Source organism: Anomaloglossus baeobatrachus, chromosome 5 (genome assembly GCF_048569485.1).
Source record: "Anomaloglossus baeobatrachus isolate aAnoBae1 chromosome 5, aAnoBae1.hap1, whole genome shotgun sequence".
NCBI classification, from domain to species: Eukaryota; Metazoa; Chordata; class Amphibia; order Anura; family Aromobatidae; genus Anomaloglossus; species Anomaloglossus baeobatrachus.
In genome coordinates this window covers 135,774,729-135,796,958 of record NC_134357.1, presented here as the reverse complement: position 1 = coordinate 135,796,958, position 22,230 = coordinate 135,774,729, and the positions used below count along the sequence as shown (strand labels likewise).

Below are 22,230 nucleotides of genomic sequence, written 5' to 3'. Positions count from 1 at the left end.
TGGTCCGCAATTCCCTGTCTTTCTAAATTCAACTGTTTTAAGTCATCCAGGTATCCCAGGCGGTATTCTAGGAGGACTCGTATATCTGCAACACACTCTGTCGTTCCCGCAATGGCACCGGGAACCATACCGATTTCACAGGGTATCCTGGCTTCATTATGAATATCAATTCTTACTCTCGTCACGCCAGTTTTATCCACCATCTCCTGCATGGCTCTTCCATGTCTTCCAATAAGCCTCATAACCATCTCCTTGGGCACTCGGATGCTCTCTTCAACAAACTCTAATAACCGTCGAGCGGTCTTCACCGCTTCTGCAGTTTTTCCATAGATACGGAAGGTTCCGCTGTCTTTTTCGAAGTGTACAGCTGTAACCCCTGGAACCTTCCTGGCTTTCTTAATGTTATTTCTTAGCGCTCTCAATGCCAGCCCGATCAATGTTGTCTTCACAACCACCACTTCTTGAAACCCTGTGGTCAGCTGCGCCAAGCGTCTGGCCTCTGCCTCCTTCCTGGCAGTGATGAGTCACTTCGTACGAAGACACCGGAGGTGCATGTCACTTAGGATGGCCACTCGCTTCTTTGTGACGTCACTAAAAGAGCACACCACCAACCGATTAGTCTCCACGGCAAAGTACACTTTACAGGCCCCTACGGCCTTCTGGAATCTCTCATGCACCCTCTCACTGGCACAGGCTTCTCTTAAGTCCTCTGGCACGTCTATCCAGCACTTGAAGACTGGTTTGCTTCCTTCACTGTTAAGGACACTAGACTGGTCCTGAGGTCTCTTGTCTTCCTCCATGTTCTTGGTCTTACCCACTGAGTCAGTCAGGTTCTCAGCTCCTGATGAGACCTTATGTCCGATTTTCACTTCTTCCTCAGAGGCTCTTTCCATTTTTATAGCACTAGCCGTGTCTTGGGACTTCACTGCATTCACTCCAACTTCCTCTTGGATCTCTGCAGGGACACCCTCTGCCAGGGTGTCACTCCCTTCAGCACGGTACTCTGTTCTTCTCAGAACCTTGGCACCATTTTCAACATTCAGCACCTCAACACTGGGTAGCTTACTGGTCCGCTCACCAGGACCTTTGTGGATTTTTACTCCACCAATACTGTCTAGGTTTACTTCTCCTATATTACTCTGTAGTATGTCATCTCCTACAGCGCTTTCATCCGACAGACCACCAGCTTCATGCTTGGAGATTATAGAAGACACCACCATTACTTCTTTTGTCGGTTCTTTCCCTGCAATTCTGTTGTTACAATGTGTCAGTTCCAGCACAGTCCCATCCTCCTTTTGCATGCTTTTGCTGTCCGACTCTACATTAGCGGTTGCTATCGGCAACGTGCCTTTCTCAACCTTCTCTGCACACTCAGATTCTGGAAGGGAATCCGCACTGTGGGCAGAAATACAGGACCCGGTCTCTACCTGGTCCGTATTTTCGTAGATTGTAGCTAGCTCCGCCCCTCTGCGCCAGTTGCGCCGTCGGCGACTGGAGGAGGATTTCCCTTCTCTGCTCCTTTGTCTGTCACTGTACTCATTTGTCACTTTAGAAACGTCAGGGTCTATTCTGGAGTCAACGTCACTCCCCCTGGTGTTCTGGACTACCACCCCCCCATTTAACCAGGGGTCGTACCCCTTGTATAGAGCTCTCCCGTTTTCAACGGTCACACTACCATTGGTTACTTTAACGGTCATGTCGCTAAGTTGGGCTTGTCCCCCATTATCTTTGGTCACCCCCAACTTAGGACTGTCCTTACGTGGAGGTACCTCCTCCTCAGTGTACCTCAACGTCCGACCGGGAATCTGTATAACCTCTTGCGGAAAAGAGGCTTCCGTAGACGGGAGCTGACTTATTCCTGTGCCATCGGTCCCGGCCTCTGTCTTCCAGAGGTCCCAAAAGAACTCAAAGTCCTGTCCTATGACAACCGGATATAGCAGATCTGGAGCTACACCCACATCAGGGCGCCCCATACGTTTGGCCGTCTGAATCATCACCCTGGCCAGAAGATATTCCTTAGTGGTCCCATGCACACAACGTCCTTCTATCGTCCTACCCACCATAAAATGGAGATCGGACATGGGTCTCACTAAGGTCAACTGGCTACCCGGGTCTAACAGACCAAACACACTTAGCCCATTCAAGTCCACGGAGCACTTCTGTGGCCTCACCTCGGATGGATATCCCATTGCCCCTTGCTATAGTCCCTCTGCTCGGACCCTGAATGCTCCACCCCCCTGTGGATCACCACCACTTTCTGGGGTCCCGCCCCCTATTGGGTAACTACCCCGTTCCGGGCCTCCGCCCCCTGTTGGGCAACCACCCCTTTTTGGGACTCCGCCCCCTTTTGGGCAACCACCCCTTTTCGGGACTCCGCCCCTTTTGGGGTTTCCATGCAATGTCCTTAGCCCCCAGTTCACACTGTTCGCCCTTATTTCCCTGGACACCCAGTGTCCATACTGGCCGCTGAAGGGAACGCACAAACTGGTTCATGGCTACGACATCGCTACACTCTGACAGCTCCTGCTGTTCCACAATGTCCGCAGGGACCTTTCCCTCTTTTTGGCTTTCAGCCCCCATTGCTGTCGCTGGACCTCCTGGCCCATGCTGCTGGTGCTGCTGACTCTGTAGCAGCTGGTTCAGGAGCTCCTCCATGCTGCAACGAGAAGAGGAACCCGCCCGTACAACCCGGGTCTCCAGCCTGTGGTGTATCACTGCTCACCAAGCAGGGCCTCGCAATTCCGGCTGGCCTGGAACCTCCAGTCACTGGTCACACGTCACTGCAGACCCACTGATTCACCGCCAGCAGCTGGAGCACGCTGTCCCTGTTCGTGGACCCGCCGATCCACCGCCAGCTGCTTGAGTGCGCAGACAATTTTCGTGGACCCGCCGATCCACCGCAAACCGCTTCAAAAAAAAAATTCGTGAACCCGCCGATCCACAGCATGCAGTCCGTATCACTGAGTCACGGCGTCTTTGTAGTCCTGGGGGACCCCCACCCCGCTACATTCTCCAGCATAATGTAGCGGGGTGGGGGTCCCCCAGGACCACAAAGACGCCGTGACTCAATTAGTCCGATCAAAACAGCTTTATTGTTCTCGCTGTACATGTAAATGGACCCGGAACACAGCCGGGTTATGCACCGTCCATACGGGTCCCCGTCACACAGGCACCCCTTGCCGTAGGAGACGGTCTTACGATGCCCCGTTCGGCTGTTCCAAGAGGGTCCACAAACTTATAATCGCTCCACGCAGGCCTGGAGCTTTTCCAGGCTTCCGGCTCTGCAGCTTACAGAGCAGACTCTATTACAAGTTCATAGTAGGAGTTTAACCACTTTCCTCTCTCTCTGGCACCTGGTAGCAGACACCTCTAGCTGAGGTTCCTTCTTGGCCCCAGGGCCCTCTGCAGACCCCTGGGTCTGTGTCTCCTCCAGGAGAAGTTCGGCCTTACAGCCCTAGTCTGGCTGCACTCACCTCAGTCTGAATATCTGAGTCCTGTGCTCAACTTCCACACAAGCTGCTCCATGCAGAGCTCTCGGCTCTGCTCTCACTCTCTCCCAGCACACACGCTGGACGTCTAGAGCTAGTCTCTATCCAGACTGCCCTAGACACACTCCACACAGGTTCTGAGACTGGATTGCTTTAAGCCCTCGAGCCACACCCACAGGTGGAGGTCTGTGAATCTCAGCCCTACAGAGCACCTTGGGATTATTAAAGGGAACCTGACCCTTATGTGTAGCAAGAAGCCTTTGTGGACTACAAGTCCCATAGCAATCTTTCTCGTCTAGATATCGCAGATACCTTCTCCACTGTGACATATAGCGATCATTTACCACGTTGGTGGTCGCTACGTCACAATAGAAAAAAGTAAGGGTCCCAGGACAGAGCCTTGAGGGATGCCAACGGAGAGATGGCGGGATGAAGAGGTTGTGTGGGAGTGGGAGACACTAAAAGTGCGGTTGGAAAAGTATGAAGAGATCCAAGAGAGGGCAAGATCTCTAAAACAAGGGAAGAGAGGATCTGTAATAAGAGGGAGTGGTCGACAGCATCAAAGGCTGAGAACAGGTCTAGAAGTAGGAGTATGGAGAAGTGTTTGTTAGGTTTGGCAGTAAGTCATTCGTGATTTTAGTCAGGGCAGTTTTGGTAAAATGATGTGGACGGAAGCTGGACTGTAGATTGTCAAAGAGAGAGTTAGATGAGAGGTGGGAGGAAAGTTCAGCATGGACATGCTGTTCCAGGAGTTTTGAGGTGAACGGGAGTTGTGATATGGGGCGGTAAGCTGTTAGTAGAGGTTGGGTCGAGGGAAGGTTTCTTTAAGATAGGTGTGACTGTTGCATGTTTAAAGGCAGAGGAGAAGGTACCAGTCATTAAAGATAGGTTGAAAAGATGGGTTAAGGCTGGAATAAGGATAGTGGTGAGGTTGGGGAGGAGGTAGGATGGGATGGGGTCAAGTGCACAGGTAGTGAGGTGCGCTTTTGAGAGATGTTGGGGAGGAAGTTTATGGGGGAGGGCAGTGGTCAGTTATATGAAGGGGTTGTGGTGACTGAGCAGAGAAGACTTGCCTTATTTGGTCAATTTTTTTTCTTTGAAATAGGTGACAAAGTCTTCTGCAGAAATGAGGGAAGTTGGAAGGGGCAGTGGTGGGCGAAGGAGGGAGTTGAAAGTATTGAATAACTGTTTGGGGTTGTGTGTTAAAGAGGATATGAGGTTTCTGAAGTATTCCTGTTTAGCGGAGGTGAGGGCTGAATGAAATGTGTGAATTGCATTTTTGAGTGTGGTGAAGTGTTCTGGTGAGTGCGTTTTCTTCCACCGTCACTCTGCAACCCTAGACACTTGCCGAAGTTTTTTAGTGAGGCTGTTGTTCCAGGGCTGTCTATTGATTCGTCTCACTCTGCCATGCACAAGGGGAGCGACTGAATCAATAGATGATGTGAGAGTGGTGTTGTAGAAAGTGGTGGCGCTGTTTATGTCGTGGAGTGACGATATGGAGGACAGTGGAAGGATAGAGTCAGAGAGGGTGTGCATGTTGAGGTGTGCAAAGTTTCTGCGGGGATGTGCTAGGTGCTGGACAGGGGGGGCAGGTGAGGTAGACAGGGCTGAAAAGGTCAGTAGATGGTGGTCAGATAAGAGGAGGGGGGAGTTGTGAGGTCAGAAACAGAACAGAGGCGGGTGAAGATAAGGTCTAATGTGTGTCTATCTTTATGGGTGGCAGAGGTGGACCACTGAGTTACACCAAAAGACGAAGTGAGGGACAGGAGTTTGGAGGCTCCCGAATGGCGGTTGTCAGTGGGGATGTTGAAGTCACCCATGATGATAGTGGGAATGTCAGCAGAGAGAAAGTGTAGAAGCCAGGCAGAGAAGTGGTCGAGGAAGGCAGTGCTAGCACCCGGGGGTCTGTATATGACAGCCAACCTTGGAGGTTAGAGGGAGAATAGATTCAGACAGAGTGCACTTCAAAGGAAGGCAGGACAAGGGAGGGTAGAGGTGGGATCTGCAGTTGTTAGAAAGAAGGAGACCCACTCCTCCACCCTGTCTATTGCCAGGGCGAGGAGTGTGGGTGAAGTGAAGGCCACCGTAACATAGTGCAGCAGGGGAGGCAGTGTTGGAGGGTGTCAGCCATGTTTCGGTAAGGCCCAGGAAGGACACTAGGTATGCTTTTCCATAGACTGACCCCGTAGTATCTCAAATGGCACATTCCAGAGATATTTTCAGGGTGGTGTATGGCCCAAGTGAGTTACTCTGTTAATTATTGCATCCTTTTAAAACTATTTTGGCAAGTGAAGTATTCTGGATAATCTATTATTAATACTTTGTGTCCAGTACTACATATATCTTACCCATTCCAAAATATAGAACTGTTATCTATTGTTCAGGAGTGGAGACTCAATACTTGACTGCTAATCTTCATTATTGCTGAAAAACAATAAAAAAAAATTAGCACAATATATAAAACTATAGCTATTCCAATAAGTGGAAACAATATTTTTGCTTTTAAATTAATCCAGTGGTTTGAGATTGTACATGACTTTAATATTGATGGTCAATCAATACAAAATCCTGGGTAACCACTTTAACCCCTTAACGACCGCGGGCCGTAAAATTACGTCCTAAATGACATAATGTTACTGCTCGCGGTCCTCCGGCGGCAGCATGCCGCGATCGGCACACATCTCAGCTGATTTTCACAGCTGAGATGTGTGCCTGCTAGGCACGAGCAGAATCGTTATCTGCTCGTGCCGATTAACCCCTTATATGGCGCTGTCAATACATGACAGCGCCATTATAAGCGCGATTGCGGTAATATTTTCCTTACCGCCCGATACCGGAAGTCACGTGACGCAATCACGTGACTCCCGATAGTTGTCATGGTAGCACAGGGTCATGTGATGACTCCTGTACTACACCTGACTTGGTTTCACTTTCGCTGTGCCCGGGGCACAGCAAAAGAGAAAGACAGCGTATCTGCTGATTACAGCCTTGTGGCTGTGATCAGCAGATACTGCAGAGCGATCGGAATGCTGATCGCAATAGCCCCCTAGGGGGACTAGTAAAATAAAAAAAAAAAGTTAAAGAATAAGTTTTAAAAAATTAAAAAAAAACAAAAAAACCTAAAAGTTCAAATCACCCCCCATTCGCCCCATTGAAAATTAAAGGGTTAAAAAAATAAAAAATATACACACATTTGGTATCGCCGCGTTCAGAAACGCCCGATCTATCAAAATATAAAATCAATTAATCTGATCAGTAAACGGCGTAGCGGCAAAAAAATTCCAAACGCCAAAACGACGTTTTTTTGTCGCCACAACTTTTGCGCAAAATGCAATAAGAGGCGATCAAAACGTAGCATCTGCGCAAAAATGGTACCGTTAAAAACGTCAGCTCGAGACGCAAAAAATAAGCCGTCATTGAGCCTAAGATCCCGAAAAATGAGAACGCTACGGGTCACGGAATATGGCGTAAAACGTGCGCCACTTTTTTCGGACAAACTTCCGATTTTTTTTTAACCCCTTATATAAAAGTAAACCTATACATGTTTGGTGTCTACGAACTCGCACTGACCTGAGGCATCACACCCACACATCAGTTTTACCATATAGTGAACACAGTGAATAAAATATCTCAAAAACCATAGTGCTATCGCACTTTTTTTGCAATTTTTCAGCATTTGGAATTTTTTTGCCATTTTCTAGTACACAATATGGTAAAACTGATGGTTTCATTTAAAAGTACAGCTCGTTCCGCAAAAAATGAGCCCTCACATGACCATATTGACTGAAAAATAAAAAAGTTACGTCTCTCAGAAAAAGAATGGCGAAAAAAAAAAACGGAAAGCGAAAAATCGGCCGGTCGTGAAGGGGTTAAAGATTGCAGGTAGTCTTTTGGCAACTATACCATGTTTTGTCTGGGGCTGTATGTAGGTGATATTGGTAACCCAGCTAACTATATGCTTCTGGGAAGAATACTTCCATAATGTACTACCTCATGGATATATTATAACTGTAGACAAGGGTATTTAGAAGACTTTCCGTTGCTGGATTAAATTTTTATTATAAAGTACTATTTAGTATGGTGTCCAAATAACCTACTAATACAGTTGCTTAAATAAGTAAATACTAACACAGAGTGGCTAAGTAACAGCTTAATGCATAAAGTAATCTAATACAAGAGCACACCCTTGGGTTGAGGGGATGAAGAAAGTAATCTAATACTAAGGCATCTCCTTGGGTCAGTTGGGTGAAGAAAGTAATCTAATAATTTGGCAGTCTTCTGAGTCGTGGGGAATGGGGGGGTAAAGAAAGTAATCTAATAATAGGACATCACTTTGAGTCGTGAGGCTAAAAAAAGTAATCTAATACTAAGGCACCCCTTGAGTTTGGGGCGCTGAAGAACATAATCTAATAGGGCACCACCTTGAGTTAGGCGCCTGAAGAGAGTAATCTAATAATAGGGCACCACCTTGAGTTGGGGGCCTGAAGAGAGTAATCTAATAACAGGGCACCACCTTGAGTTTGGGGCGCTGAAGAACATAATCTAATAATAGGGCACCACCTTGAGTTGGGCACCTGAAGAGAATAATCTAATAGGGCACCACTTTGAGTTGGGAGCACTGAAGAAAGTAATCTAATAATGGGGCACTACCTTGAGTTGGGGGGCTGAAGAACGTAATCTAATAATAGGGCACCCTTTTGAGTTGGGGGACTGAAGAAAGTAATCTAACAATAGTTAACCCCTTAAGTTGGGGTGAAGAAGTGCTATATGTGATGACATAGGTTGCACATCCTTATAAAATACCCTCATAATAATGTGAAAAACAATTCAAAATTAGAAGCGCTACTTGACTTGGACCAGTTTTTACATTCTGTGCCCTTGATGGATGCAGTTCTATTAGTTCAGAAGAACTTGGCGGAACTTTATTGGAAGAGTGAGGGAGCCTGGTTTCATAGGCCATTTGTTACAATGGACCTGCAAGGTCTTGGGTAAACATAGTACTGGAAAAAGAAGCCCTGCGTTGTTTCTCAACTTTCTAATCAGACAGCGGTGGCATTCTATGAATAGAAATAAATTGCAGCGTTCACTTTCAAAATAGGCAGTTCCTTTGTCAGACCGTGTCTGACAGTGTCATGCTCTGCAGCCTCGCGCTGTACTTCCCTTTTAGTCTCTGAAGATGGATCCAAAGAGAATAATCTATCTCAGACCTGGATAATATGAGGTATGTCGCCAACAGAGAATACAACACAGACATATGAGAATCTACAGCTGCTAAATATTTAGGATTAGCGGAATAATACAATGAAATAATTGCATTTAAAACATATTTCCAGCTCTGTTAAAATTCTCTTGCAGATATTTCCCCTGGGGGCACAGCACTAAATTCCGTATTTTTCATTGAAACATTACAAAAGTTATATTTTTCAATGTTATAATGTAACTGTTTTCTGCTAGTCTGTGGCCCCTTTAAAAAAAAAAAAAAAAATCAAAGGAAATGACTTTCCCTTGCCTTATAATCTAGGTGGTATAAAAGGCAAAATGATGGGTATAGACAAGATTGAGTGTACAAAGAACTTACGAGTGCTACCATACTAATGGCTTCTTTGTTTGGAGTTTGGGTAGCACCTAAGGCCTCATACAAGCATCGGGTCTTTTTGTGTTTTTATAGCATGTTTAAAAAAATTAAATTGACCGATATTTTTTTTTCTCTTCTCATCAGGTCCTGTTCACACTGCATCTCTGCAGTATGTTAGGGTGATTCCATCTTAATTCTCATAAACACAGCATTTGGACAAACTCTTCAAACGGGGCCATAGACTGCAATGACACGAGGAGTTCAAATTAACTTTTGTTTTTCTTTGTTTTTTATTGTGAAAGACCCCATCTGTCCAGATGAGCACAGATTTTCACCACGATTTTCTCAGCGTGCCAGTTTTTAATTTTTAGTGTTTCGTGAATGAGTTTCTTGTATTCAAGTTGCAAAGCTTCTGTTACCCATTGCAATGTTAAAGGGAACCTGTCACCAGTGAGCCCTTATATACAACATTCCAGAATACTGTATATAAGAGCCCAGGCTGCTGGGTAGAACGTTAAAACACCTTTATTATACTCACCTAGGGGGCGGTCTGGACAGATGGGTGTCGCTGCCCTCTGGTCCGGCACCTCCTCTCTGGGGCGATCATCATCCTCCTTCTTCTGAGGCCCGTGTGCATGATGCGCATATGTCATGCTCGCTAGCCAGCATTGAATTCCTGCACAGGCGCACATTGATCTGCCACTCGGGGCAGATCAAAATATTGTAATGTGCATGTGCGGGCGGTCTGTAACCTTTCCGCAAGCCTGTGCAATACAGTACTATTATCTGCCCTCAGCCCGGTAGATCAATGGATGCCTGGGCAGGACCGCAATGTCTGCCTGTGTGGATGATGTAGACATGAAGAGGAGGCGACAGATCGGAGAGCAGCGACACCCATCAGTCCGGACCGCCCTGTATGTGAGTATTATAAAAGTATTTTTTACATTCTACACAGCAGCTTCAGCTCTTATATACAGTATTCTGGAATGCTGAAGGTAACGGCTCACTGTTGGTGGCTGCAGCTTATAGTCGCCAAATCTTGTGACAGGTTCCCTTTAAGAAATGGGCATCTATGTGCTGTCTATGATTTTCACGGACCCATAGACTTAAATGTGCAATTTTGATCTTTGAAGGAAAAGACAGTTCATGGTATTGGGCTGCGCTACTATAATGAAAATCCTTGATCCAATAATAAAGAAGCATATTTTTTGTGGTACAGTTGGTTTTTACTCTTGAAAAGATGTTAGTCCGGCGTAAAAACACATTGTGGAATAAAAACCTTTTCTTCATTATTGGATCAAGGATCTTCATTTCGGTAGAACAGCCCAAAACCATGAATTGTCTTTTCCCTCAAGCATCTTGTTGGAGCACATCCCCCAGCCATGGGGCAACAGCAAATGTTACAGGAGTTGTGCCTCAGGTGAGCACATTACCTGGATCCATTATGTCTTTTATATAACGGTATAGTCTGGTGCGCTCTGTTTCCCCACAGTTTTTATCAATTTTCATCTTTGACTCTAATCAAAATCAGACATATTTCGTCGTTTTTGATTTTTCTATGGACATACTTCCCACCAAAAACATGGACATGTGAGCACCTCCATGGACTATAATGGGTTCATGTTCTAGCAGTAAACACTACCTGTATACACAGATATATCAATGAGGCGTAAGACCTGAAATGCAGTAACTAATTAGGGAAGGTGAACGCATATTTGTTGCATGAACTAGCGATTGGGCTTGAGCGGCTTTGTTCACCATCGTGGGTCATGCTAGTCCTCACAGCCCCCAACAGGTCTTGTTTTCAGGATTTCCCTAGCATTGGACAGGTGATGAAATCATTATCGTGGCATCACCTGTACAGCACAAAGGAAAGCCTGAAAACAGGACCTGTTGGGGGTCGTGAGGACTGGAGTTTGGAAATGACTGGTTACTGACAGGCTAGCCTAATTCTTTTCATGGTAAAGTTTTGGTAAATTATACAACAGTAAAGTCGAATAGCCATTGACTGTCACACAGCACTCCGGTTTAGGTGCCCACAGAAGTACTTTTCCACAGGAGATTTGTCATAGTTCATTCGACTTGTAGCTGTAACTTTACGGTATATTCACATATTGCAGATTTATGTAGAAACCCCCCCCCCCAAACTAAAAATATTCTATTTTGCAATTTGTTATATTTGACACAACAAAACAGGCAACAAACAATAAATTCTTTTAAACATTTAGACTGATTTACATGCAAAGTCAATATTAAGGTGAGCCTTTTTTTATTATTCTTTTATGACATTGATTAGAAACGGAAGATGAGGTCATCCATTTTCCTGTTGATTACCTAAGATGACTTTACCCATACACAGTAACTGGGCCTGTCTGATCTTTATGATAGCAAAGATTTCATCGTTATATGCAATCCAATCTAGTTACACAGCACAGCAAAAAGGCTCAGCTTGTAAACCCACCACTAAGCAAATTATTTGGCGTATATGGGTGCAGCTGTGATAAGACATTAAAGGGTTATTCCCATCTCCAAATTCCTGTCCCAATATGTAGCAGGTGTAGTAATAATAATAATAATATTAGTAAACCCCTCCAATTAGAAATGTAGCATAGTTCTCCTGTTATGTCTCTTACTTCATGTGTAGGGCATTGCAGTTTAGGTATCTATGGTTACGACCACAAGCAACTAACTCACTATATGCGTTGTCATAATAACCATGGATACCTGAGCTGCAATGCCCTGCACATGAGTTAAGATACATAGCTAATCAGCAGAAATATACTACATTTCTAATTGGAGGTATTTGCTAATATTCTTATTACACCTACTATATATTGGGGTAGGATCTTGGAGATGGGAATACCCCTTTAGCGTTCATAATCTTTTAAGCCGTGTTCCCCCGTTCCAAAACGGTGCTTGTATTCCCCTTTTTGCATCAAAACTACGAATAGTAATCTGATCTGATTGGTTCCCTTTAAAAATACTGCAAAACACAATCACCAGGATTTTCGTATATAACCTAAAACCAGTGCTGTACTGGCACTATCAGGCAGAGTCTATACACACCTGTAGTGGTCAGCTCGGATGTTTAGGTTTTGAAATCCAAGAAAGTAAAGTTTATAAAATCATCAGCTTCTTGATTGACAGCAGCTGAGGATCAGATAATATCTGGGGGGTATTCATAGTTATCCCCTCCCCCTGTTAGAATTAGCATACGTATTATACAATTGATTTCATTTTTCACTAGCAGGACCTGTGTGAGGTCATACCATGTGACCAGAAGGGGTGGGGCCTCAGCCAACAGGAAAATGTTGCTTCCTTGTATCAGCTTTGTTGGCTGAGGCCCCACCCCTTCTGGTCACATGGGTATGACCTCACAGGTCCTGCTAGTGAAAAATTAAATTGATTGTATAATACATATGCTAGTTTTGACAGGGGGAGGGGATAACTCTGAATACCCACCCCTGGTATTATCTGATCCTCAGCTGCTGTCACTCAAGAAGCTGATGATTTTATAAACTTTACTTTCTTCGATTTCAAAACCTAAATATCCTAGCTGACCACTACAGGTATGTAGATAAGCAGCCTGATATAGCACTGGCTTTGGGTTATATACAAAAATCCTGGTGATTGGTTCCCTTTAAATGCATTTTTGGTGCTGATTAATTGAAGCATTTTGATGTAAAAAAAAAAATTCTGTGCAGAAATGTTGGGATTTTGCACTTAAAGGGAACTGGCTGTCACCAAGATATTTGCTACCTCATCAGAGAGCAGCATTATGTAGCAGCAGAGACCTTGCTTCCAGGAATGTGTCACTGACTGAGCTGCTTGATGATTTTTGATAAAATCACTGTTTTATTAGTAGATTACCTTTTAGAAGATTAGTAACTGCTGCCAGCTAATAAAGCTTCTTCATGAGCTCTGTATAACCCTGCCCCGATCACTGATTGGCAGCTTTCTATGAACAATGTGCATGGGCAGAAAGCTGCCAATCATTGGAGTGGGTGGGGTTATGCAGAGCTCAGCATTGAGAGAACTAGATCAGCAGCAGATGAAAAAGAGGTTTTATCAAAATGACAGGAAGCAGCCCAGTAAGTGACACATTATGCTGCTCTCAGATGGGAAAGCAAAAACTTGGTGATTCATTCTCTTTAAAAGCGCTATAATTTTTTTTTTTTTTCAAGAATTTTTTTTTCCAAGCTGCCTATCTGGAAATGCGCACCAAAAAGAGCACAGTTTAACAATATATTTAAGTGCTCAGTAGTCCTAAGTTTTCATGAAATCACTTTTTCTTTGCTGTTAATCACTGCAGATATTGAGCACAAAAAGCAGTGGAAAAACCTGTGTTTACGCCGTGTGGGAACATGACCTCACTCCCTTCCAAGATAGTCAGTTGCCGGAGGTGCACAAGAGCCGCGTCCATCCCCCTACTCAATGAGGAAATTGCACGGTTATTTGAGCTATGAGCCAGCGTAGAAATGGATCACAAGCTCCTTGATTTTCAAGTTTTTGTAATAATAAGTTTGACGACAACATGGAGACAACACCCAATTTGCTATTGACTCTTCAAGTGTGGCGAGTAAAAAAAAAAAATAACTTTTCATCAGTTTGGTCAGTTTCATTAATGTTAAAAAAAAATTGTTGGAGGCCTCTTGGGCTTTTATCAAACAGTCCGTGAAAAATGGGTGGCATACGGACTCACTGCAAGTGCTTTCCAACTTATTTTCATGGACCTACAGACACTTGGTCTGCAAAAAAAAGCATGGACATGCAGCCAGCCCCATAGACTATAAGTACAAGTTCTGTCCATGAAAAACACAGATAAATCTTGTACGCAAAAAACTGATGTCTGAATGAGCCCGAAGAAAAGATGGAAAATTTTTGCAAATGCAGTGCACTTTGTGATTTTCAACGTTTTTGGGGCACAAGTATGCCAAAAGCTGGCACAAAATACTTAGTAAATATGGACTAATGATGAAAGGCAATTTTAACACAATCTATTTTTTGAGTATGTGTAAACTAACGCGGCGGGTCCTGATCTGTGGGGCCTCTAGTCTCCTGGATGCGGCGGGTCCTGATCTGTGGGGCCTCTAGTCTCCTGGATGCGGTGGGTCCTGATCTGTGGGGCCTCTAGTCTCCAGGAGGCGGTGGGTCCTGATCTGTGGGGCCTCTAGTCTCCTGGATGTGGCGGGTCCTGACCTGCGGGGCCTCTAGTCTCCTGGATGTGGCGGGTCCTGACTTGCATGGCCTCTAGTCTCCTGGATGTGGCGGGTCCTGACCTGCGGGGCCTCTAGTCTCCTGGATGTGGCGGGTCCAGTCTTGCGTGGCCTCTAGTCTCCTGGATGTGGCGGGTCCAGACTTGCGTGGCCTCTAGTTTCCTGGATGTGGCGGATCCTGACCTGTGTGGCCTCAAGTCTCCTGGATGTGGCGGGTCCAGACTTGCGTGGCCTCTAGTCTCCTGGATGTGGCAGGTCCTGACCTGTGTGGCCTCTAGTCTCCTGGATGTGGCGGGTCCTGACCTCTGGGGCCTCTAGTCTCCTGGACGCGGCGAGTCCTGACCTCTGGGGCCTCTAGTCTCCTGGATGTGGCGGGTCCTGACCTGCGGGGCGTCTAGTCTCCTGGATGTGGCGGGTCTGGACTTGTGTGGCCTCTAGTCTCCTGGATGTGGCGGGTCCTTACTTGCGTGGCCTCTAGTCTCCTGGATGTGGCGGGTCCTGACTTGCGTGGCCTCTAGTCTCCTGGATGTGGCGGGTCCTGACCTGTGTGGCCTCTAGTCTCCTGGATGTGGCGGGTCCGGACTTGCGTGGCTTCTAGTCTCCTGGATGTGGCGGGTCCTGACCTGTGTGGTTTCTAGTCTCCTGGATGTGGCGGGTCCTGACCTGCGGGGCCTCTAGTCTCCTGGATGTGGCGGGTCTGGACTTGTGTGGCCTCTAGTCTCCTGGATGTGGCGGGTCCTTACTTGCGTGGCCTCTAGTCTCCTGGATGTGGCGGGTCCTGACTTGCGTGGCCTCTAGTCTCCTGGACGCGGCGGATCCTGACCTGCGGAGCCTCTAGTCTCCTCCGCAGGAGTCCGCAGCTGCTTGTGCCAATGATCTGGGCTCAGGCTGTTGCGGTCTCTCGTTGTGTTCTCCCTGCGGAAAACACTCATGTCTCTGCAGCAAAGAATTAACATGCTTGTGGCTTGAAAAGCCAAACCACAGGTCTGTTTACATTGTGGGCAGTACACGGACAGTGGGCATGGGATTTCTAGAAATCCCATCCGCTGTGCTCGTATTGTACAACGCAGTGTTTTGGATGCAGCTGAAACATGCCTCTAAAATGCTGTGAACCCTGATCGTGGGCACGCAGCTTTATAAGATCAAGATTTGTAGAGACTTGTTCACACAAAGTTGTGAAAGTACAACTGCAAATCAGCTGTTACCACATGTTCACCCCATTTAAATTTACCAGAATTTCTTCAAGTCACATTGAAGAACCTACAATGCACACAACCAGGAGCCTTCAGTGTCTTCTGCAGATCACACGGCTCCTTTATGGTTAGTTATCATCATCTTGTGGTTTATGTTTATTATTTCTCACGTTTGATTTTATGGGATTATAATGTTTTCTAAGGTCCTTCCATGTTTTCCGCTGTCAGTTTCTTGGATCACTCATTACTTTTGAGCATGTTGGAGTCTGACCCGCATTGTTCTCTCCAGTGCACCGGCCGCCTGGGGCTATTTCTAGGGTTTCACATGTCTCCTGACAAAGTTTGAATCTACAAAGAGAGTCCGCTTATTAAATATTACAAACATGATCATTGTTTGGCTTAAACTTGTTTGGTGGTGGATTACTGAATGATCGTGATGAAAGCGATTTTGTAGACGAACCTTAGAAGTGACATACTGCAGGGCTGTTTTAACTGTTGAGTTACCAGGCTTTTTAGTTGTTCCCAGGAGGTTTCTGTTTTTCTTCAGACAATAAAGGATGAGTAAAAGGCGCATGGGGGAGACTCGCTTATACCGGTGAATGTCTGAGCTGTGCAATGTCTCCCATTCAGCGTGAAGGTTTGAGCAATGCAAAGTTGCATTTATAGGTGTTTTATTTTAGTATTTTGTAATAATTCAAAATTCAAAAAAAAAACCCCGAAATCTTTATATATGGTGGTTAATCTATTATTTAATTCCAATTGCTCAGCATTAGACGCGGTTGACAGTCAGTGTCGGGGCGATGTTACAGCTGCTGCTGACTTTACACGGAGTGATAACTGAAAGTGCTCCAGCCACAACCTCATGACTGGAAGCCAAACATTGCCAGGAGGAATAAAGTTAATTTTCCTCCCAGCAGCGGAGCTTTCAGTGCGGGCAATGGGCAGCATCAGAATGCTATTAGACTGCGGATTAACCATGTAGTGTATATTTACATGGTAGGTTCCCCTTAAACTCATAGCTGTCAACATGTTTTGCCACTCATGGCATTCTCGAGGAAGATTAGGAATGCACAAAGACCCACCCCCTACTCCCCCCCCCCCCCAAGAAAACCAACTTTCATTATACCCCTATCCCCTAGTGCAGTCCGGTCTGATCCGGTGCCTCCTGTCCTCCTGCAATGGCCGTCCTCCGACTTGCTTCATGTGAATGATACGTCCTATGTCATCCACACAGTGTCCCCCAATTATGGTCTTCTCTCTGCCCTGCTGAATGCAGTGCAAAGTACTGTACTTTACATGTGCTGGTTATACTTCCGGGTCACCAACATTCTGTGGCCCTTCCCAGCACATGCCCACCTTAGTACTTTGCGCTGCCCTCAGCAGAAGAGAGAGAAGTGCATTTGCACAAGACCATAATTGAGGGACACTGTGTGAATAACAGGGATGTATCATTCACATGAAACAAGCTGGAGGACGCCCAATGTAGGAAGACAGGAGGCGCCGGATCAAGACCAGAGACGCCCATTGGACCTCACTGCGCCATCTGTGTATAATAAAAGCTCTTTTTTGGGATCTGCAGAATGGATTTGGGGACTTTTTCACAATATTCTAGTATGCTGTAATCCAGCCTTAAATCTGGTGGTCACACTTTATATGGGGAAAACCTGGTGACAGGTTCCCTTTTAATGTTTTAATAACATGATTCAACCTGATTAACGGATGTGGTTATCCTACCTGTGCTGTTGTCTTTAGTCTTTCCACAACGCTTATAACGCAATTGGTTTGTTTGATTAAGGTCTGTTTGACCGAAATGTCACATGCTATGTGATTGCTGATCTAATAAAACATTCAAGAGAATATAATAAAATAAAAATTAAAAAAACCTAGATAGAACAACTGGACTGCAGTCAATGTGATACAGTGCTTAATAATAATCTTTAATTCTATAGCCCAACATATTTTGCAGGGCTTTTTAATTCAGAGGTTCATATACAAACAATCATAAATAAGTTATAGAAGATACAATAATTTTAGCAAAAATAAAGACAACCCTGCTCATAAGAGCTTACAATCTACAATGGGGTGAGGTGGGGGTGACAAGGTTCAAGTGCTTATTTACAACAATGGTTCAACCATCTTGGAGAAATATATATAAATATAAATAGATAAAAGCTGCATGAGTCAGTCACCAGCCAATCTTTGAGATGCTTTTGAGTGTGGTGAAGTTTAAGGGAGAATTATGTTCTAAGAAATACTGGACGGGGACACGTTTGAATTGACTTCAATTAGGGAGGGTGATAGGCCACCCTAAAAAAAATGTGGTTTTAGGGAGCGCCTAAAGCTGTGTAAGTTGTGGATCATCCTAGTTTCTTGGGGTAGAGGATTGGTGCAGGATTGGTGCGGCTCAGGAGAAGTCTAAAGGCCCCGTTACACGCAACAACAACGCTAACGAGATGGGGGTCACGGAATTCATGACGCACATCCGGCCTTGTTAGCGCACATCCGGCCTTGTTAGCGACGCCGTTATGTGTGACACATACGAGCGACCGCTAACGATGCAAAATACTCACCAAATCGTTGATTGTTGACATGTCGTCCATTTCCCAAATATCGTTCCTTGTTCTGGACGACGCAGGTTGTTCGTCGTTCCTAAGGCAGCACATATCGCTACGTGTGACACCCCAGGAACGATGAACAACACTGTACCTGCGTCCTCCGGCAACGAGATGGGCGTGTCTTCCATGCGGCTGCTCTCCGCCCCTCTGCTTCTATTGGACGCTTGCCGTGTGATGTCGCTGTGATGCCGTATGAACCGCCCCCTTAGAAAAAAGGCCGTTTGCCAGCCTCTTTTCTAAGGGGGCGGTTTGTGCAGCATCACAGCGACGTCGCTAGGGAGGTAAGTATGTGTGACGGCTCCTAGCGATATTGTGCGCCACGGGCAGCGATTTGGCCCTGACGCAAAAACAACGGGGGCGGGTGCTTTCACAGGCGACATCGCTAGTGATGTCGCTGAATGTAAAGCCCCCATTAGAGCTGGGAGTGGTAGGTTTAGATTAGTGTAGATGTTAGTCGAAAGTCATTAGTGGAGCTTAGTGAACAAATAGATTGATAGAGATGAGGGTGGAGATGTAGGGGGGGTGCTGCACTGTGGAGAGCTTTGTGGGTGAGAACAAACCATTTAAATTGAATTCTATGATCCAATGACTGCCACAGAGCCGAAGCGTCTGAATAACAATTAGCCAGATAGATGACCCTGGTTACTGCATTAAGGATGGACTGCAGAGGGGAAAGTTTAGTGAGGGAAAGGCCAATTAATAGAGAATTACCGTAATCAAGGCGAGAATATATCAGGGCCACGGTGAGGGTTTTTGTTGTTTCCATGGTGAGAAAGCGGCGAGTCCTAGAGATGTTCCTCAGGTGTACGTAACAAGAGTGGGCAAGAGATTGTATATAGGGGGTGAAGGAAAGATCGGTGTCAAGAATAAGCCCCAGACAGCGAGCCTGCTGCCTAGGAGTTATTGTGGTGCCGTACACAGAGAGGGAGATGTCAGGTCTAGGGAGGTTAGTAGACAGAATGAGTAGAAGTTGTTCAGTTTTGGAAAGGTTAAGTTTCAGATAAAGAGCAGACATGATGTTAGAAACTGCAGCCAGGCAGTCACTGGTGTTCTGTAGTACAGCGGGGGTGAGGTCACGAATGAGGTGTATAGTTGTGTCACCAGCATAAAGATGGTACTGGTGCCAAAATTTGCCGCTTGTCTGTCCAATTAGGGCAGTGTAGAGAGAGAAGAGGGCCAAGGACTGAACCTTGAGGGACCACAACAGTGAGAGCAAGAGGTGATGATGTGGAGCCATCAAATGATACACTGAAAGAGCTATCAGAAAGCTAGGAAAAGAACTGGGAGAGAGCAATGTCCTTTAGGCTGATTGAGGGGACCATAGTGAGGAGATTGTGGTCAACAGTGTCGAAAGATCCGTAGAAGTCAAGAAGAATAAGCAGATAGTAGTCACCATTATGTTTTGCTGTTAAAAGGTCATTGGTCAGTTTGATTAGGGAAATTTCTGTAGAATGTAGGGGGTGGAAGCCAGACTGTAATGGATCTAGAAGAGAGTGAGTGGAAAGGTAGCGGGTGAGGCGGGAGTAGACCAGGCGCTTCAAGAGTTTAGAGATGAAAGGGAGATGGAAGACTGGTCTTTAGTTATTTGTGCAGCATGGGTCAAGTGCTAAAGATATAAACAGTCAGACATTGCTTTAAGTGTATTAAATGTGTGCTCAAGTGTTGAAATTACTATGAAGTGAAAATAAGTTAAGATGTGTGGGGAAATTGAGTATTTAATTTCCTTAGGATGATAGTTAAAAGAAAAAAACAAAACCAAAATCTTTATTTTCCACGTTTTCTTAAACAAAACAATGATAAAGTTTCATAAATATGTTGTTGAGTCCAAACACCACATATTTCAAGGTATTTACACCAGAAAACTGTATTTAGTAAAAGAACCTGTCACCAGAAAAGATTACTAGAATGAATGGTCCGTGGTGCTATGTGGCGCACTATGGCTTTTTCTGAGCGACTGCCTCAGGCCCTTCGGTTTTGTGATTGATGGGGATTTCTGCTGTTGGACTCTCACTAACATGATGGCACATTCCAGCTATTTCAAATAAGAAAAATCTTTAGAGTAGTTTAACATATCGTGTTTTAGGAAAAACTTTGCTTTTTGACAGCAAGTTCCTGGAATTTTTCATATTCTGAAGTCAGATGTTAACTGTAAGTCAGCAGAATAATCTAAAAGTAACTATGGCTACAAATGGTGTATATTTTTGTGACTTTGTTTTTTTTTTGTGACTTTGTTTTTTTTTTGGGGGGGGTCATTGTCACAACTCTGCATATCCTAGGCGGGGCATTTATATTTCTCTATACAGTAAGGAGATAAGAATTTTTTAGTAAGATTTAATATATATATATATATATATATATATATATATATATATATATATATATATATATATAGCGCCCCTGAAGTCAAAGAGTCAAAGATGCAGGGCCTACCTCCAGGGGCCCAGAAGACCAGTGCTGGTAACATCAAAACACATTTTAATCCCTGTTTTTCCCTTCCCCCAAGGACCGGGGACAAACTAGGGTTGGACCCAAGGGATAGCCACCTAGGGGTGGAACTGATCCAGTCCATTAGACTACAGCCATGGCAGAGGGGTCAGACAGTCAGTAAGTGGATGTGTGAGGAGACGGACATAACCGTACTGACAGGAGAGTGTAGTGGTGACCTGTGGGCCCGGCATGTGGTTGCCGGTGGAGTATGGCAGAGTACTCCCGGAACCATAGGACCGAAGGAGTACAGAGCCCTAGGTCAGGAAAACGCTCCAGGCAGACCTGATAAAATCTGCACAGTGAGGGGACCATCCAGCACTTCACTGACCGTAAAGTCCGGGGGCATCAGCAGTGATAGGAGAACCAGGGACCAGAACCGAACACCGACCCTACAGGGTTCAAATTGCCCACCGTACGGACTAGAGACTGAAAGACTACCATGTACGGACTAGAGACTGACAGACTACCAGGAGGGGACCCCCAGACGCTCCAAGCCACGGGGACCCACCAACCAGAGACAGGTGCAGGGGAAAGAAGCCACCAGGTAACCACACCGGCACTGGGACTAAGGGGACCAGTGGTCAGAACCAGCCTTCTTTGGGTTGCCAGCCACAACAACGCTGTGAGTAAAGAAACCAGTTACACTGCAATCCCTTGTGTTGCCTACCTTCTTTCTGCGCCTAACTCCATCACCTATTTGTGAAGGGCCAACATCCAGGCTGCCATTAACATGAGCCCCAGAGAGACTGTGCAGCGGTGGCTCCATCTACTTAGCTGCAACCCGCAAGTGGCGTCACGACAAAACCTTTATTACTATTCCCCTGTACATAACACCTTTCAAGCGACCCCCCCCCAGGGTCACGGATCGGGCAACAGCCACCCAGTTAACTGTCCCCATAAATACACTGCCTGGGACCGAGTACCCCATAGCCCTGGGGTGAGTCATATATAATTTTTTTTTTTTTTTTAATAACTAAATTTGTAAAAAATTTTGAGCAGTTAAGAATGTTGTTCGGTAAATGGCCTGAGCTTTTCACAGCAAATCACCCCCCCCACCCCACCAAAATCTCTGCTGGTAAAATATTTCCATGTCTGAAGTGGCAACTTTCTACGTTTGTCTTCTTATCACTAAACTCTTCCCTATCTTTCCAATCTATCTTGAACGTAACATGCAGGCTCAAATTTCTCTGCAGTCCCTTTACCTTTGCCCCCACTTTGTGCCAGTCATTGTACTGGTTGTCCTTCTGATTCAGCATACAACATAAACACACTTGGCCACAAAGTTCTCCACGGTGCTGCAACTCCATACATCTCCTCCCTCATCTCTGTTAATCATTTTTACCCATGCTCTCCATTCTGATACAAGGCTAATATCCTCTATAATCCGATCCTCTCACTCCCATCTCCAAGACTTTTCTGATGTTGCACTAGTTCTCTGGAATGCGCTACCCAAGACATAGTTACATAGTTACATAGTTACATAGTTACTTAGGTTGAAAAAAGACCTAGGTCCATCTAGTTCAACCTTCCTCCACCAGTTCTACATTTAGTCGCTAAGTCATTTATAACCAACAATGTTTTGTGTACTGAGGAAATCATCCAGCCCTTTTTTAAAAGCTGTTATAGTATCTGCCATTACTACCTCTTGTGGTAGGG

The 22,230-nt window shown here is 45.4% G+C and overlaps 1 protein-coding gene across 2 annotated transcripts in view; it reads left to right on the top strand.

Moving 5' to 3' along the window:
* Positions 1-22,230, top strand: part of PALD1 (phosphatase domain containing paladin 1) — a 359,914-nt gene that overhangs the window by 10,321 nt on the left and 327,363 nt on the right. The window contains exon 1 of one of the 2 annotated variants that reach the window (XM_075348924.1): positions 8,657-8,709. The exons of the other annotated variant lie outside the window; for it this stretch is intronic. Within the exon in view, the coding sequence (XP_075205039.1) occupies positions 8,705-8,709 (5 nt within the window). The 5' untranslated portion in view covers positions 8,657-8,704. Of the gene's footprint in view, positions 1-8,656; positions 8,710-22,230 lie in introns of those variants that run through there. 2 annotated transcript variants of the gene reach the window in all.